The 13,221-nt window shown below is 46.6% G+C and overlaps 1 protein-coding gene across 1 annotated transcript; it reads left to right on the top strand.

The window, feature by feature from the left end:
• The first annotated feature begins 907 nt into the window (after window positions 1–907).
• On the top strand, window positions 908–4,341 carry LOC130483905 (interleukin-17F-like). Its single transcript, XM_056856813.1, has 2 exons — window positions 908–1,158; window positions 4,038–4,341. Exons 1-2 carry the CDS (start codon window positions 908–910, stop codon window positions 4,339–4,341), a joined length of 555 nt encoding a protein of 184 aa, XP_056712791.1.
• The last annotated feature ends 8,880 nt before the right edge of the window (window positions 4,342–13,221 follow it).

Consider the following 13,221-nt stretch of genomic DNA (forward strand, 5'->3'; position numbering starts at 1 on the left):
GGCAACGGAAAAGAACCTCTTAGCATGTATATCCTTACCCTGCCACTAAGCAACTTTGCTTGGACTTCAGAGGGAGGGCCGAGGTGTTGCTTTTGAACCCGGGCATCCCTCATTTTAATTACTGACCGCTCTTGCTAGCCAACTGCTCAAGTATCTGTTATGAAAGATAGTATGAGAAAATATATATTAGATAGTAAAATGGTAGGAATTATTATAAACATCAATGCTGTGTGCATGTATGGTATGCTTTATTAGGATATGTTAGAATTGGTTACTGATTGCCAAAAACTATATTCAGGCTAGGAAAGAGGAATCTTTGTGTGAACAGAACAGAAAGGAAAGGAGTAGGATGAGGTAGCTGAGAGCGGGGCCAAGAAGAAATGAGTACCAGTCACTGTGATAGGTACTTCAGAAGGAATGTGTCAGGCAGATAACAAAGTTGAAAAGACACAGGTAATCGGAGACCAGGTAAATGAGTGGAACTGATGGCCAACTATGGATTAAGAGGTTGGAACTGAGATGTGGCATCTTACATTATGCGTTGTCAAACCAATGAAATGGCAAATTAATCAAGGTATAAAATGTAACGCACACCAATTGTCTCCTTACGCAAGCTTTGGAGATGACTCCCTTGCGTCAGTCTGTCCGTGGCCACGAATAAACTTTATTTCCCTTCGGCTAAGTGTCTGTTGTAACTGGTCTCAAAACAGCACCAGGCAGACAAACCTGAATCCCAGTTTGGGCATCGTGATGATTCCTGATCCTAAGCTCACAGTGACTCAGTAGTAGTAGAGCAGTAGAGGTATTCTGTCAACAGAGGTATTCTCTTGCCAGCTTCAGGTTACTGCTTTTGCTAACTTATGTCCAAAAAGGTCGTTTTGCAAAGCCCGCCATATATCCCAAAAGCATGTATTCTCCCTTTCAGATCAAATGGCTGGTGCTGATACTGGCACTAATAAACTCGGTCCACGGGAGAGCAACGAACCCTAAAAAAATCAAGGCGAATCCCGTTGAGCAAGGGAGCCAGGACTGCCCAACCAACGAAGCGTCCAAGTTCCCTGACAGCGTGAGGGTTCAAATACATCTCGTCCCCACAAACCCGGGCAACACCCCACCTCAAGATGTTAGGAACCGATCTATATCTCCATGGGATTACAGGTACCTACACATGTCACAGTTGACTGAAGTGTGTTGTATGTAAGCTCGTGTGCAAACACAGGACCTCTCAGAAAGCCTGAGAGGAAGAACAGCTGAATGTGATGAGCCAGGCGCACTTTTCGTTTTATAAAAATAAAATAAAAATCAGCTAGATTTTTCTAGGAATCTGCTTCAAGGGAAGGGGAGACGAAGACTGGAAGGTCCGCTTGAGTGGACGAATCGGGTTTTTACTGGAGCATTCTGATCTTTCAGCGTGGTGTAGTGGTTAAGAGCGGCGGACTCTAATAGGGTTTGATTCCCCACTTCTCCACATGAAGCCTGCTGGTTGACCTTGGGCTAGTCACCGTTCTCTCTGAACTCTCTCAGCCTCATCTACCTCTCAAGGTGTCTGTTGTGGGGAGAGGAAGGGAAGGTGATTGTAAGCCACTTTGAAAATCCTTAAAGGCAGAGAAAAGCGGGGTATAAAAACCAGCTCTTCTTCTTTCCTGGCCACTCCTCCCTGAGGAAGGGCTCAACTGAAGAGTGCCAGGACTCAAGACTAAGTTGGTCGTAGCCTCTGAGGTGAGTTCTTCCCCCAATGGGTGAATAATGTAAGCCACTTCGGGTTCCCATTGGGGAGAAAGGTGGGATATAAATAGGGTTGCCAGCTCCAGGTTGGGAAATACCTGGAGATTTGGGGGCTGGAGCCTGAGGAGGGTGCGGTTCGGGGAGGGGAGGGACTTCAATGTCATAGAGTCCAATTGGAAAGCGGCCATTTTCTCCAGGGGAACGGAGCTCTGTTCCTTGGAAATCAGTTGTAATAGCGGGAGATCTCCAGCCACCACCTGGAGGTTGGGGAGAAAAACGGCACCTCTGTACTCGTACCAAAAGGTTTAGAAAAACAGTACAGGAAACTGTATATACACAAAGTGCAAATATTTATAAGCTACTGAGGTGAAACATAGACCATATACGTGACATATATACAACACAATTATATACAATATGTACAGTTCACACAAATTAATAGTCATAATATTTATATATTTATATACTGATGGTAATATATTAATTTTTAGAAGGACTGAAGAAAGATTTCCACTGCTGTGGATCTGAAACGGCCGTATCCATCGATGATTGTGGCTCTATATGAACTTTACACAAGGATTACAATATTAGCATTCATTTGGTACTCAGTTGAGACCTTTGGAACTTCCTCTATATATTTGTGGTACTCAGTTGAGACCTTTGGAAATTTCTCTACATTTTTTGTGTGAACTGTACATATTGTATATAATTGTGTTGTATATATGTCACGTATATGGTCTATGTTTCACCTCAGTAGCTTATAAATATTTGCACTTTGTGTATATACAGTTTCCTGTACCACCTGGAGGTTGGCAACCCTAGGCCCCTCATAACCACATTCAATCAAAGGATTTTCCCTGATAGTAGGATCCCAAGTGAGCTAACTTTGCACTCGTGATTAGCTCACATTACAGTAGGACATATGCTGGAGAACTTTCAAGAAGACTGTGCCTCATGAGTCAGAACTATCTATCTTCTACTGTGCCCCCCCCTAGGGTTGCCAACCTCTCGGTAGTAGCTGGAGATCTCCCACTATTACAACTAATCTCCAGCCGATAGAGTTCAGTTCCCCTGGAGAAAATGGCCGCTTTGGCAATTGGGCTCTATGGCCAATTGCCCTCCCCTCCCCAAACCCCGCCCTCCTCAGGCTCTGCCCCAAATATCTCCTGCCAGTGGTGAAGAGGGACCTGGCAACCCAACCTCCCCCCATAGCGGCACTTCAAATACACTGCCTGAGTAGGCCAGATCATAACTAGGGCTGCATCTTACAGGAATTGATGGATTACTGTAAAATACTGGGGGTTCTCTCAAAGCAACTATTCAGTATTTTTGGAAAAATGCACCTTTTTTGTCTAAGGAAGCATGAGAATAAGATTAGGATGGGTGAGATATAGAAATATAGAGATGTATGGATGTGGTATCCCAACTAACGCGAGCCTTTTCCCTCAAGGAAGTTGTCAAAGGCCAGCTGTTCCAGCTTCCCTTTGGCCAAACTCGATAGTCAGGATCTTATTCTATGACAGAGAGAAGTTGAACATCACCACAACATTGTGCATTGAACACTGGATTCTTTAAGTAAGGAGAGAGGGAAAATTGGGTCAAGCCAACCAATTTGGTAGATAGTACTGGGTGACTCAGAACAGCTGGTTTTCCTACTCAGGGTAATCAGATTTCAAGTTGGAGACTCGATGTACGCTGACAGACTAAAAGAACATAAGAAATTAAGAAAGTCCATGCTGGATCAGACCAAGGCCCATCAAGTCCAGCAGTCTGTTTCCCACAGTGGCCAACCAGGGGCCTCTAGGAAGCCCCCAAACAAGACGACTGCAGCAGCACCATCCTGCCTGTGTTCCACAGCACCTAATATCATGGGCATTCTCTTCTGATACTGGAGGGAATAGGTATGCATCATGACTAGTATCCATTTTGACTAGTAGCCCTCTCCTCCATAAGAAAATAAGGAAAGCCATGCTGAATCAGACCAAGGCCCATCAAGTCCAGCAGTCTGTTCTCATAGTGGCCAACCAGGTGCCTCTAGGAAGCCTCCATGAACACGTCCACTCCCCTCTCAAAGCCTTCCAAGTCGGCAGCCATCACCACACCCTGGGGCAGGGAGTTCCACAGTTTAACAATGCGTTGTGTGAAGAAATGCTTCCTTTTGTCTGTTTTGAATCTCTCACCGTCCATTTTCTGCAGATGACCCCGTGTTCTAGTATTATGAGAGAGGGGTCCAATCTCTCCGTACCACGCGTAAGAGACCCACCACCTTATCTGTTAAGCCTTTCCCTCTTTTCTTGCCTACTGACTTACAGGATTAACGAGGATGCCAACCGGTTCCCCTATGAGATCTTTGAGGCCAGCTGCCGCTACAATGCTTGCGTCGATGCCTCAGGGCGAGGTTTGAACTACGGCATGAATTCTGTCCCCATTCTGCAGGAAGTCCTCGTCCTCAAACGCAAGCGGAGAGGCTGCCAGCAAACCTATTGGCTGGAGAAACAGATGGTGACTGTGGGGTGTACCTGCGCCTTTGCTACCATCTCTACCAATGCCGACCTCGGGAAGAATGGGTGGAACTACAGGGACTCAACAAGAGCCAACCATGGACCGAAGCAATAAACAGAGCCACTGTAGGCTAGGATGACTGAAGAGAGAACCGTGCCATTCATAAGATGATCAGAAATAAGGCCAACAAGCGGATCGGCCATTTAAAAAACTGATTTTAAAAAAATGATTTTTTTAAAAAATCAGATCTCTTCTTAGATGGTGCCATTTTAAAATATTTGGCAGATGCAAACCTTTATTTTTTTTTCAGTTCCCTGTGTGAATGATGAAGTTTGACTCTTTGGCTGTATTTTTTAAAAATGTTTTGCAGTAGTTCTCAAGCAAGTATTTATATACTCTATAATCATATTTATGCTCCTGTAAAAGTATAGGCCCCAAATATTTGTATTTATTCGGTAACTTATACAATCAATAAAAACACAGAAATATTGAGTTGTCTCTCAACCTAGCCATTCTTTAGTATAATCATTCTTAGTCTTAATCATTATTCTGGAATAATGAAGAATCTCAGAAAGGTACCATGGCCTCCACAATTTCTTTATTTCATTCATTTATATCTAGGGTTGCCAACCTCCAGGTACTAGCTGGAGATCTCCCACTATTACAACTGCTCTCCACCCGATAGAGATCAGTTCACCTGGACAAAATGGCCACTTTGGCAATTGGACTCTATGGCATTGAAGTCACTCGCCTCCTCAGGCTCCAGCCCCAAAATCACCAGGTATTTCCCAACCCAGAGCTGGCAACCTTATTTATACCCCACCTTTCTCCCCAATGGGAACCTCAAAGCGGCTTACATTATTCTCCTGTCCTCCATTGTATCCTCACAACAATCCTGTGAGGTGGGTTAGTCTGAGAGAGTGTGACTGGCCCAACGTCACCCAGCGAGCTTCCATGGCACAAGTGGGTATTCAAACCTGGGCCTCCAAGATACTAGTCTGACACTCTTAACCACACACTTAGGGCTTAGGGCTTAACGCTTAGGGCTGTTTAGCTTGGAAAGAAGGCGGTTAAGGGGAGACATGATAGACGTCTATACAATTATGCATGGTAGGGAGAGAGTGGACAGGGAGAAGCTTTTCTCCCTCTTTCGTAATACCAGAACACAGGGTCATCTGCTGAAGCTGGAGGGTGAGAGATTCAAAACCGATAAAAGGAAGTATTTCTTCACACCACACATAGTTGAATTGTGGAACTCCCTGCCCCAGGAAGTGGTGATGGCTGCCAACTTGGAAGGCTTTAAGAGGGGAGTGGACATGTTCATGGAGGAGAGGGCTCTCCATGGCTACTAGTCAAAATGGCTACAAGTCATGATGCAGACCTATTCTCTCCAGGAGCAGAGGACCATGCCTATTGTCTTAGGTGCTGTGGAACACAGGCAGGACAATGCTGCTGCAGTCGTCTTGTCTGTGGGCTTCCTAGAGGCACCCAAAAATCTCCAGGTACTTCTCAACCCAGAGTTGGCAACCCTATAATACTATGAGGCAGGTTAGGCTATGTGACTGGCTGACGGTCACTCAGCAAGCTTCTATGGCAAGAGTGGTAGGGCTGCCAGGTCCCTCTTCGCCACCGGCGGGAGGTTTTTGGGGCAGAGTCTGAGGAGGGCGGGGTTTGGGGAGGGACTTCAATGCCATAGAGTCCAATGGCCAAAGCGGCCATTTTCTCCAGGTGAACTAATTTCGATTGACTGGGGATCAGTTGTAATAGATCTCCAGCTAGTACCTGGAGGTTGGGAAAGATCCAGACAGTACTCACAAATTGTAATACAAAAGTAAGCTTTATCAAAGTGTGAAATAGTGCAAAAGGTGCAAAATATATATACAAGGATGACGAAGATACACATACAAAATAAATAATGGAAGTCCAATATGATATCAAGTTCAAATGTCCGAAGACACAAAGTAGGTAAATATCCTGAAAACAGGTAAGTCAATATTTATGATCCAGTATGGACTTCTGTACTTATAGACAGCTGAAGGAGCAGATGTCCCAGGCGAGAGCCACAAAGGGAAGGTGACCGGACGTGTTGTCTAGATTCAAATCACGTTTCGCACATGGCTTCATCAGCAACATGTATCAAAAGGATGCACAGCAAAATTTCATTAAAGTGTCTAACAGGACCAGAGCAAATGATAGGTCTCAAGCTAGACTGGTGCACCTGCTCCTTCAGCTGTCTATAAGTACAACAGAAGTCCATACTGGATTATAAATATTGACTTACCTGTTTTCAGGATATTTACCTACTTTGTGTCTTCGGACATTTGAACTTGATATCATATTGGACTTCCATTATTTATTTTGTATGTGTATCTTCGTCATCCTTGTATATATATTTTGCACCTTTTGCACTATTTCACACTTTGATAAAGCTTACTTTTGTATTACAATTTGTGAGTGCTGTCTGGATCTTTCCCATTATCCATACAGCGCTGAGCCTTTATCTTTTCCAGTACCTGGAGGTTGGCAACCCTAGCTGGAGATCAGTTGTAATAGCAGGAGATCTCCAGCTAAGCAATCGTGCTGTATAAATGCAGACTATCTAAAATAAACAGCAACACTGGCCATGTATATATGAAACTAACGTAGGTATAGATAGGAGTTAGTATAGATAGACTTTGATAGTTTTGTCACGTTGTTATATTGCACAGTAAATTGTTAGTTTCATATACACAAGGCCATTGTAGCTGTTGATTTGAGTACCTGGAGGTTGGCAACCCTACAGAGTGGGGATTCAAACCTCCTTGGATTCCAACCAGTTGTTGTTCCTGGCAACCCTACAAGTTTGCAGTGATTTGTGGAATGTCCTTTAAAAAGAGATATTTTAGCGCGTAGTCATGTATCGACATGACTGTTCTTTATTCTGAGAAGACATCTCCAAAAATTTTACTTTAGGAAACCGGCGTACGCAAAGCAGGGTTTTTAGGGAGTGGGAATAAAACTGCCAGCATCATAATCATAATGGGCATGGGCACATTGGGAATACTGTATGCTGGTTTGATTGACCCACCTCAAAAAGATTATAAAGCTGGCAGAGATGTAGAAAAGGGGAACCAAAGGAATCACTGCCTCAAATATTTTCACGCCTTCAGAATTTTACCACTTTATACTTTTTTTTTAAAGTGGTACTGAAATGAGGTGGCTGGCCACAAAAGTCTGGCTTTTTTTCTGCCATGGCACTACAGTTTTGGAACGCCTTCCCCACATCCTGATGGCCGTGTGCCAGGTTAAAAAAAACCTCTTTTTAGCCAGGCTATCTGATGAAATGTGTATTAGCAGTACTGTCTTTAATGTTGTCATCTTTATATTCTTAAATATTTTAACATCTTTGGTATGTTTACTATTCATTAACATCTTTACTGTTACTGGGGCCCTGGTTTTCAAGTCTGCTAACACATTTGCTTCAGAAGTAAGGTTGCCAGCCTCCAGATTGTGCCTAGAGATCCCTCCAGAGTACATAGATCAGTTCCCCTGGAGAAAATGGCTGATTTGTAGATTTGCCAGGTCTCTCTTTGCCACCAGTGGGAGGTTTTGGGGGCGGAGCCTGAGGAGGGCGAGGTTTGGGGAGGGGAGGGACTTCAGTGCCATAGAGTCCAGTTGCCAACGCAGCCATTTTCTCCAAGTGATCTGATCTCTATAGGCTGGAGATCAGTTGAATTGGAGATCTCCCGCTACTACCTGGCAGTTGGCAACCCTAGTGGTAGGGCTGTTGATTCGGTTCGGGCAGAACCGAAAAACAGCTGAATTTCCCCCGATTTGGCTGTTTTTCGGTTCGAATGAACCGAACTCAAAAAAGGCGGGAAACGGGGGAGCCTAATTTGCCGACTTTGGGGGTTCGGCGAATAAATTCAGCAGATTCGCCCCCCCCGCGCGCCTTCACGGGGCTTCCATGAAGGCGCGGGGAGGGGGCCCTTTAAACAGGTCTGTGCCTCCCAGCTGGGAGGCGCATATCTGTTTAAAGGGCCCCCTGCTAGCCCTGCCGGGAGTCACGGCAGGGCTGGGGGGGGACTTTAAATAGATCTGCACCTCCCGGCCGGGAGGGGCACATCTGTTTAAAGGGCCCCCCGCGCGCCTTCAGGGAATCCCCCTGAAGGAGCGCGGGGGGGGGGCGAATTTTCCCCCGAACTCCAGATCCCCCCAAATTTCCGGGGATCCGAAGAGGGGGAGTTCGGACTTCGGCACGGCCTGAATAAAAACGGGCCGAATTTTGCCGAAGCCGAACTATACCGAATTTTTTTTTCAACAGCCCTACCTAGTGGTAGAGCATCTGCTTGGCACGCAGAAGGTCCCAGGTTCAATCACTGGCCTCTCCAGTTCAAGGGACTAGGCAAGTAGGTGATGTGAAAGCCCTCTGCCTGAAACCCTGGAGAGCTGCTGCTGGTTTGAGTAGAGTACTGACTTTGATGGACCAAGGGTCTGATTCAGTAGAAGGCAGCTTCATGTGTTCAATTGTCTATGCCTTGGTCTCACATTGGTTTAAGGCAACCATTCACAAACTCTGGGTTTTCTCTCAGAGGTAGGTCTCAAGGCTCAAATGCCTCAGCTGGGAGAGGTGACTTGGGGCCCTTCTCTAGGGTTGCCAACTTCTAGGTGGCACCTGGAGATCTCCTGGGGCTACAATTGATCTCCAGATTACCAAGATCAGTGTTCCCCTGGATAAAATGGCTGCTCTATGACTCTATGGCGTTATACCCCATTGAAGTCCCTCCCATCCCCAAACCCCGCCCTCTTCAGGCTCCACCTCCAAAATATCCAGGTGTTTCCCAATCCAGAGCTGGCAACCCTAGAGCTTTCTCTATAGAGTCCATCCTCCAAAGCAGCCATTTTCTCCAGGGGAACTGATTTCTCTAGCCTGGAGATGAGCTGTAGTTCCAGGAGATCCCCAGGTCCCACAGGGAGGCTGGCATCCTTAGTCTACACTCAATGCCTTCTGGATCTATGCCAGGAGGAACCAGGTCCAAACTGAGACCCAGACTATGGAGCCTGAAGGTAGGATAACTTTAGAAATTAATCGCTGTTCCAAAAGTCTGAGAACTGCCATTTTAAGACCCTGAACCCTTTTCATTTGTTACGATCTTATCTCGTGTTGTGGGGGAACATGCTATGCACAATCCTCTCAATATGTATAGTCACCATTTTTTTGTGCATGAATAGGGGAGGGGCCGTGGCTCAGTGGTAGAGCATCTGCTTGGCATGCAGAAGGTCCCAGGTTCAAGCCCTGACATCTCCAGTTCAAGGGACCAGGCAAGTAGGTGATGTGAAAGACCTCTACCTGAGACCCTGGAGAGCCACTACTAGTCTGAGTAGACAATACTGACTTTGATGGACCAAGGGTCTGATTCAGTAGAAGGCAGCTGCATGTGTTCAATAGGGAATTGCTTGTATTTTCTAGATTCGGTCCATGCAAGGGAGGGGGGGTTCAGATAGGTTTCCTGTCAGATGTAGTGATGTTGGATGCCTTGTTCGCACAAAATGGTGGCTGCAGGTATCAAGAGGACTGTGCGAGTAGAGTATTGTCCCAGTTATGTGCGGTGGTGGAGGAAAGTGTCGTCAAATCGCAGGCAACTTATGGCAGCCCTGTAGAGTTTATCAAGGCAAGAGACATTCAGAGGTGCTTAACCATTGCCTACCTCTACGTTGCGACCCTGGACTTCTTTGGTGGTCTCCCATCCAAGTATGAAGCAGGGTGGAAAGTTGGAGGTGAAAGCAAGAATCTGCTTCTATGAAAGGTAACTGAGAGATGTTGGGGCAATGAGGGACGGATTGAGGCATGGAAGGAAATGGCCTGTACGTGTTCGTAGGGTTGCCAGCTGGCCCTGACCTGGATGGCCCAGGCTAGCCTGATCTCATCAGATCTCAGAAGCTAAGCAGGGTCAGCCCTGGTTAGTGTTTAGAGGGGAGACCACCAAGGAATACCAGGGTTGCTGTGCAGAGGAAAGCACTGGCAAACCACCCCGTTAGTCTCTTGCTATGAAAACCCAAAAAAGGGGTCGCCATAAGTCAGCTGCGACTTGAAGGCACTTTACACACAGACACACACAGGGCTGCCAGCTCCGGGTTAGAAAATACCTGGAGATTTTGGGGATGAGGCCTGAGGAGGAGAGGGGAGGGACTTCAATGCCATAGAGTCCAATTGCCAAAGCGGCCATTTTTTCCAGGGGAACTGATCTCTGTCACCTGATCAGTTGCAATAGTGGGAGATCTCCAGCCACCACCTGGAGACTGGCAACCCTAGCCATCAGTCAGCTCTGCTTCTTAATTCTAAGGGAGAAGAGTTGCTCGAGTTGCTCCGCAGTGAAACAAGACAACTTTGCGCATGCTCAGAATTACTCGAGGCCCCAGGGGCTGAACCTAGGACGTTCTGCGGGCCGAGCAGATGCTTTACCACTGAGCTACAGTCCCTCAGTGTAATGTGTGGTGTGTGAAGCAGCCCTCATTCTACAGGGCCAACTGATTTACATATAAGCTAAACAAGCTATAGCTTAGGGCCCCAATCTCTTGGGGCCCCCCAAAAAAATTAAAGGAAAAAAAACTGGATGTTGTAACATATTTTGTTATGTGCGAATGGCTTTAGATACCTATTAGGTCCACAAATTACCATATAGCATATATTCAACACAAAAAACAGAGACAATTTGTTGTCGCCAAAGGATAGCCGGACATCTAAAGGGCCCCATGACCTTCAATAGCTTAGGGCCTCATCAGACCTAAATCCGGCCCTGCAGTTGAGGGAAAGAGAAATCCAGCTTGGCTCTCTGTCAAGAGCTCCCCTTTCAGCAACATCGGAGCTTCACCACTGTTTTGTAGGTGTTGAATGTAGGGCGCGCTGTCTCAGCACTTCGACCACATTGGCACTCGTGGGAGGGGAAGAAGTCTCGAATGTGCGCTTACTATGAAGTGATGCTGGTTGGCCGCGACATTTCAAAACAGAGAAATGGCCCACATTTCAAAGGTCTGGGGTTGATGTTTTTAAGAGTACCACAGTTGGACTGACATTCCTGGAAGGAGCTCAAGATGCAGGCTGGGGTTTCTCACTCTCACAAGTGAATTCTCATGAGAATTCGCTTGGTGAAAGGTGTTAGACAGAAGCTCCCACGTGGGCCTGTTGTGTTATGCAGAAGGGCTACCAAGGTTGCCAACCTCCAGGTACAAGCTGGAGATCTTCTATTACAACTGATCTCTAGCTGACAGAGATCAGTTCCCCTGGAGAAACTGCCCGCTTTGGCCATGGGACTCTATGGCATTGAAGTCCCCTCCCCTCCCCAAACCCTGACCTCCTTAGGCTGTGCCCAAAAATCTGGTGAAGAGGGACCTGGCAACCCTACAAGGGAGTTTTGGGGACTTAGTGCAAAATGCCATTCTACACCTGACCACAGGAATAACTGCTTTGGGATGAAGAGCTGAATAAAAATCTAACTGGGGCGGCTTAATTTTTTAAACTGTACAATTTTTTTTTGTATCCTAATTGCACTCTGTTAATGTAGAAAGGCTCTTTGTGCTCATAATAATGTGAACTTTTTTTTAAATTGCAGAGTTTATTCTAAGCCAGGGGTCTTCATCCTTTTTGAGCCTGTGGACACCTTTGAAATTCTGGCACAGAGCAGGGAGCACAATCACAAGAAGAAGAGTTGGTTTTTATATGCCTAGGGGAGGGCCTGTAGCTCAGTGGTAGAGCATCTACTTGGCATTTGCTTGGCATGCAGAAGGTCCCAGGTTCAATCCCCAGCATCTCCAGTTAAAAGGACTAGGCAGGTAGGTGATGTGGAAGACCCCTGCCTGAGACCCTGGAGAGCCCCTGCCGGTCTGAGTAAATACTGACTTTGATGGACCGAGGGTCTGGTTCAGTAGAAGGCAGCTTCATGTGTTGACTTTCTCTACCACTTAAGGAAGAATCAAAACGGCTTACAATCCCCTTCCCTTCCCCTCCCCACAACAGACACCTTGTGAGGAAGGTGGGGCTGAGAAAGCTCTAAGAGAGCTGTGACTAGCCCAAGGTCACCCAGCTGGCTTTGTGTGTAGGAGTGGGGAAATCAACCCGTTCACCAGATCAGCATTCACCACTCATGTGGAGGAGTGGGGAATCAAACCCGGTTCTCCAGATCAGAGTCCACAGTGTAGGAGTAATGAAGCCAGCTGGGTGACCTTGGGCTAGTCACAGCTCTCTCAGCCACACCTACCTCACAGGGTGTTTGTTGTGGGGAGGGGAAAGGAAGGTGATTGTAAGCCAGCTTGATTCTTCCTTAAGTGGTAGAGAAAGTCGGCATTTAAAAACCAACTCTTCTTCTTCCTCCTCTTCCTCTTCACATGTGCAGTACGCATATTCCTGAGTCAAATTTGATCTAGCCAGAAATTGCCTGACAGTTTCTGTAGTCAAAATGTGTCTGGCTTGGTGCAGGTACCATTGGAAGTTGTTTAACTATAGAGCAGGAGTCCCCAGCGTGGTGCCCATGGGCATATTGATACCTGCTGACATTTTTCCTGGCGCCCACCAAATGCCTTTAGAACAGGGGTGGGGAACCTTTTTTCCTCCAAGGGCCATTTGGATATTTATAACATCATTCGCGGGCCATACAAAATTATCAACTTAAAAATTAGCCGACCAAGCCCCAAGCAGGCAGCTGCCCCAGATGACCCATGCGGGCAAAGGGTTAACACAGTTTCTTGGGCCGTCCTAGCAGCTCCATAGCTAATGACTCTTCTGCAAGGGGGAAAAAAGGTTTATTTTCTCGGCAAAACAAACTCACATCTGCCTTGAATAGAGGCTATTCCTGTCCGCGGGAGGGGGCAGATCACCAGTCTTAGATCCTTCTGAGCTAGAGATCTGCCAGGACCCACAAAGGGCCAGATCGACTGATCTTAAACGCCCCCCCCCCCGGGCCGGACGTTCCCCACCCCTGCTTTAGAAAGTGGAAGGGGCTAGGTGGGGCATTTCCACAG

The sequence above is a fragment of the Euleptes europaea genome, chromosome 10 (genome assembly GCF_029931775.1).
Source record: "Euleptes europaea isolate rEulEur1 chromosome 10, rEulEur1.hap1, whole genome shotgun sequence".
NCBI classification, from domain to species: domain Eukaryota; kingdom Metazoa; phylum Chordata; class Lepidosauria; order Squamata; family Sphaerodactylidae; genus Euleptes; species Euleptes europaea.